Raw genomic sequence first — 6,000 nt, 5'->3', positions numbered from 1 at the left:
GTGGTGAATGTCCCTAGATCACTTGAAGTGGTAAATGTCCCTGGATCATTTTTATTGGTAAATGTCCCTGGATCATTTGTAGTGGTAAATGTCCCTTGATCATTTGTAGTGCTAAATGTCCCTGGATCATTTGTAGTGCTAAATGTCCCTGGATCATTTGTAGTGGTGAATGTCCCTAGATCACTTGAAGTGGTAAATGTCCCTGGATCATTTTTATTGGTAAATGTCCCAGGATCATTTGTATTGGTAAATGTCCCTGGATCATTCACAGCACACACCTTACAGTTACACGCACGCCATAAATCAAACATGGCTGTCAGCATGCGCCGAATACAGTTCTCGCGAAATCTCGTGAATGTCCCCGGGACATATGATCCGGGGTCGTTCTTCCGTGGACAAAATAGTCGCGTGCAGGGCAACCCGCAACGCTCAGCGCCGCTCTGTGAATCAACAACGTGTGTGTGGGTCTTTTGTTTACCTTCTCGTAATCGATGCCGAACGCGAACATTTGCGTTGTGTTCGGCAGCTATCATCGATCTGTCGGCCTGAGGTCCAACTATCCTATCATACAGTTCCAAAAAATATCGATTACCAAGATGAAAGAACAAAATTTTGTCCATGAAAAGGCGGAAAAGTTGGATCTCTGCTATCGGTCGGAAGGACTGGACGCCATCGAAGTATCTCAAACCAGGGGACCGTGTCCAAACAAAGTCAGCTCGGACTATTTTCTGACAGGTATTATTGCTGTTCCTAATTTATATCAACAATAACCTGCACAAATGTGAACATTTTTAATGGTGACTCGATTACTTGACCGATCCTTCAGCAAATAATACTGCTTTGCATCAGTGCATACATTCCCGCTAGCATGATACGAATGTTCAACTTCCTGCCATTTTGCATTTGCCGTTCAGCATTCTTTGATGTAACGTACTCCGTCGGAACACCAGCGACGTGCACACATTTCTCTCCGTCGTTTTGCTTTAATTCTACACGACAGCTTGCTTGCAGCTTGCCATTTACTCAGTTAATGATATAGGATAATACAAGTTGGCTTGGAATATCATACTCCGATAAACGTCCATGGCCTGACTTTGAGAAGTATATCGTCTTATCAATTCACTGATTCTCATATATGGATAAAAGTCCTGAACTGTAACTTCCAGAAGTTCCTATTGCATTTCATTAAATTTGTACTCTAAAAATTGGTTGGTACATAGAATTGAACGAAATGTTTTCATTTTCGTAACTGAACAGTGTACCAGGTGAACACCAAGTGTACCTTCTTTTCTTTCCTAATAAGGGAAACCATTTATGTTGTATGATGAAAGACACCCAGACTAGGCACCCTCTTTAAACTTTGGAAACCACCTGAACTTAAACCATGTAGGGTCTATCATTTGGGCAAAAGAAAAAGTGAATCGATAGGAATGCTTTGCCATTTGATGAAGTACTATTTCTATTTGGTATTAACAACAGTGATGGCATGATAAATTTGCATTGTTTATTCTTTATACCAAATGTCTGTTTATCATTGTCAAGATTGTAATATACTACATGTAGTATTATGTCCTGTTAAAGTTTATTGACTTATACTGCAAGAAAATGTCCAGAAGAGTGAATCTATTTAATTACAGGGTGTGTTTTGAATACAGTAGTACTTCATATCAGAATGGATTTATATAAATTACCATATAAAATTAAATAGGGGTGTGATGATTGTTATCACATGTCTGCTGCAGCAATAGTTTACTATCGGTAATTCATGTTCTGTTAAAGAGAGTGTTCTCTTTTTTCATCTTTTTGAATAGCAATCCAACCTATTTAACCTCATTTTCTCCTAAAAAGTGTGAAATCATCATTGGTGATTTGGTTTAGATTAAATCATAAAGCATCTTCAGCAGCAAAGGGTCAGAGACCCTCCCTCGAAACAGTCGTTGGCAGAATGAAAATAGCTTACATAATTGTTTTGTGTATTTTTGTTTCCTTTCAGATATGACAGAGCGATGAACAGACAAAATAAGAAGACTGAACTGGAAGAGTGTTCATTTGAAATAGAAACCTCTCTCTATTTTCTATTTCTAATCACACACCAGAATTATTTGAGATAGAGGAAGCTTGCCTCTGTTTTCTATTTCTAATCACATACCAGAACTGTTTGAGATAGAGGAAGCCTCTCTCTATTTTCTATTTCTAATCATACACCAGAATTGTTTGAGATAAAGGAAGCCTGGCTCTATTTTCAGTTTCTAATCACATACCAAATTTGGGATGGTAGATGTCCGACTCTGTGCTGCAGGTCAAAGAAGACTGTCTCTGTTTTGCATTTCAAATCTCATAGTATACCATAATTGTGTGGTAAGGGATGTCCGTCTCTGTTTTGCATTTCTAATCAGATACCTTAATTGTTGTGGTTCGGATGTGGTTCAGATTAGGCTATCTGATTTACATTCTTATCAGAAGTAAGTGCAGTGTGCAAAATTAACGTCGGTCCGGCCGTCTGAGACTGACAGATTTCTCGTCTGGCCGAAAGTTTTTAGAAACATGTCGGTCCTTATGACCGACTGGAATAATTATGAATAATTTCTTATGCTTGTCTTTGACCATTAGTTAGATTGCAATTGAAATATTTCTCCTTTGAATGATACACAGAAAAAAATCATGAAGAGAAGGAACTCGTGAATCAACACTTTGACTGAATATCAGAGTGAGGTGCAAGTTGAAAATATTTTAAGTATGGATTTGTGACAAGAACATTCATGAGTCACAAAACTTTGTGTAATTTACAAGATTGGTATGAGGGTCAATAAGGGTGCATAATCAATTGCATTTGCTGATTTTCTTTGTCACATAACAGGTAGAAGAAGCTGATGAATGGCTTCTTCAGCATTCAGTTGAAGTTGCCAGAAGAAGAAGGACTGCAAGAGTTGAAACTGCGGGCTTTATTCCAGAAAATGTTCAGTGAATATAACAAAAGATGGAATCTGTGTGTCCTACAGCAAGTGTCCGCAATGTCTCTGCATATGAAGTTTGCAAACTAAGGTGTTCACTTTCATAATGGATTTTTATCATTTCTTTTTCCATCAGTAACATGACAGGAGAGTTACTTGTAAAACAGGAAGTTCTGCATGTGTCCGTGGATGACTATGAATGAAATGCAGAGCTACAAATTCCTGTTAGCCCCGCGTCCACAGACTACCAAAAACTGTTCTAGGGCTACCAAAGTACATACATGGTATAGTAGCCTTTATGGGCTACTGCTTTTTTTCAGACAAGCAAACATGTCAAATTCGATATTTTTTCATTACTACATATACACTGACAGGAAAACACTTTGTTAGAACTAAAAGATCTAACTTTTCACAAAAATGATAAGAGTGAAACAATGAAGCAACCTTTATTAATCACGAACTTGAAAATGAAAGTTTACCTACAATGGCCAATAGGAATCGATATACACTCCCAACACAGCTGACATGTGACAGAACAAAATTAAAGCTTTGGACCAAAATTACCTATCCTGGATGTCTATGTGTGCATTTAGTCTGCTTTTAGTTTAGCTCATAACTTCACCTAAAATCATCAGCAACTTCAAAATTGTTCTTTAAAACTATCCTTTCCTTTCAAAGTGGTATGTTCTCCTAATGTTGAAGTGTTCAGTGACATTCAAATCGCCATAGATGACTCGGGATTGACCCTGCCTGAAGATTGAGCATGAGAAGGTTACAATATGCTAATTACTTCTATAAGTCGAGCGCCCCCCCCCCAGCTCTTGATTGTAACTGATCTCAAGGAACCAACTAGCTTATGAAAAAACAGTGCTATGGCAAGTTATGCTTGTAGAGAGTTTCTTCCAGAATTTTGGTGCTTTCGGCCTGTTTGTTGCGGTATTCATGGAAAAGTCTAAATAATTTGGGCAATATTAATGATCAGAAGTGAAATTTATGAGTAGAGTCACAAAAAGTACAGGCCACGTTATCGGTTAGGAAAAATTACTTCGTTTAATATCGGTTAATTATTACTACGTTATCGGGCTTGATACGTTATCGGTTAGTTACTACGTTATCGGTTGTAGCATCCCCTCCCTTTAAAATCAGATGTAGAGATGACGACATTTCCACTTTTCGGTGTTCTTTGCTATTATTGTCAGCCGATAAATTTTAGAAGGGCTGATGCTTTTTCTGCTACAATCTTGCTTTCCAGACCCCTTTTCGCTTCCTGACGATCATAAAATAAGGCGCGCCGCTGGCGGTAGGTTTTCATGATTCAACTTATAATGCACATACTAAATGTGAGTCAATACCGTTCTTTTCTGATATTCAAAAATGCCGATTATGATATACTTAGCATAACTGAATATATAGGTTGTATGTACCACTTCACATGGCCCAATGGATATATATATATATATATATATATATATATATATATATATATATATATATATATATATATATATATATATATATATATATATATATATATATATAAAACTCACAACTTTTAACTCTCATATATAATCCCAATGAAAGTATTTTGTATTGTTTTCTGCTTTATGTCATCGTATATCGCCTTGCGGAGCCGTACAACGTAGAGCAAAAAGCGAGAAGTTGTATTTTAAACTTGTATACGAAATTCCAAAATTTTATTTTTCTTCATAAATTAAAGAATAGGGGCCATTTTGAATTCAAATATCGGTAAATCTTGGGTAGTTTGTTTCTCTATGCCAAAAACTTTACTCTTGATTTTGAAAGAGAATAGCCGAAAGATTCCTTGAGGAAAGCTGGAGAAAACTTTTAAGTCTCCGTCTTTGGCGGCGCATACCTGCGGTATAAAGGGGACTTATGAAATGTATGATTATTTGACCGAAAAATTAAACTTCGGTAAGTAGCAAAGAAATTTGGTCTTATTGTTTGCTGAATCCATTATCTTTTATGATATGTATACATCAATAACTAGTATGAAACTGTACCTCCACAGAAGCATATATACCATATGTGTAAATTTACGTTTAAATCAAAAACAGATATTGTGAATTTGGTTCAGAAAGCATATAGTTTTCTCAAATTTTCCACACTATCATGACTGTCAGACCCAGTAGAGTCTTTGCTTTGAGAGACGTCGTGATCAAACTGTCTCTTCCTGAAGATAATATCAATTTATTGTTCAATATGAGCTATGCAAGTGTGAGTACATGTAAAGGAAGAGGTCATCTTACGAGACTGCTTTAGTCCCCTCTAAAAAAGAACTTGCGAAGTTATCAGATAAAGATTGAATTCTAGTTCTATAGCGTTCTGATGGCGATTCCTTCACATAGAGGAAAACTCAGATAATCCAGTTATATTTCAGAGGCAATATCGCACTGGATATCGGTGTAGTCTCTTAAAATTCATACTATCGCAAAGAGTGAAATTCAACCTTAATGTGAATGGTTAAGTTTGTTAAAATGTGTTTACAACAACTGGTCCTCTGCCGATAACAAAAGTTGTTCATCAGCGTGTGACAATGTTTATCTCCAGGTGTTAACGTCACTTGTCGGCAGAGTAGGATTAAGAGACTCGTTCGAAAGGTTGGTGAAACTTTACTGTTCTTGGGAAGATGGCGCACTTGGCATTTCCATAATCCATTCCATCAAATCAAAATCAGGTTCATGTCGTTCTTCAATGCCTTCGAATCCATACTTCTCATAGAACTCCGTCGCCTTTGTGTTGTTGGAGTACACAGACACTCTCAGTGGCCCGTGTATTTGGACAGCTCTATCGAGTAACCTTCGACCTATACCTCTGCCCTGGAACTCCGGCAGAACAAAAAGACCATTCACAAAGTTCCCCTCCAATGCAATGTAACCGACGAGTTGGGTACCGGAAACGGCGACATGTTTCTCCCATTTCGGCAGCAGTTTATGACGCATGATCAGATAGAACTTTCTCATGCCTTCCTCCGGTACAAGGTTCGTTGACATGCCTGTTTCGAACCATACCGACATGAGCATGTCATTAT

General features: G+C 37.5%; 1 protein-coding gene across 1 annotated transcript; it reads right to left on the bottom strand.

Moving 5' to 3' along the window:
* Positions 1 to 5,581: 5,581 nt before the first annotated feature.
* On the bottom strand, positions 5,582 to 5,962 carry LOC139141253 (peptidyl-lysine N-acetyltransferase YiaC-like). Its single transcript, XM_070710878.1, has one exon. It carries the CDS (start codon positions 5,960 to 5,962, stop codon positions 5,582 to 5,584), a length of 381 nt encoding a protein of 126 aa, XP_070566979.1.
* Positions 5,963 to 6,000: the final 38 nt, after the last annotated feature.

This window comes from Ptychodera flava, chromosome 9, assembly GCF_041260155.1.
Source record: "Ptychodera flava strain L36383 chromosome 9, AS_Pfla_20210202, whole genome shotgun sequence".
In the NCBI taxonomy this organism is placed as follows: domain Eukaryota; kingdom Metazoa; phylum Hemichordata; class Enteropneusta; family Ptychoderidae; genus Ptychodera; species Ptychodera flava.
Note: the sequence above shows the minus strand (reverse complement) of the source record. Positions and strands in the feature narration are given on the sequence as shown.

What these genes read in the sequence shown, in the direction of transcription:
- LOC139141253 (XM_070710878.1), bottom strand. Translation starts at nt 5,962, where the DNA reads ATGTCAACGAACCTTGTACCGGAGGAAGGCATGAGAAAGTTCTATCTG.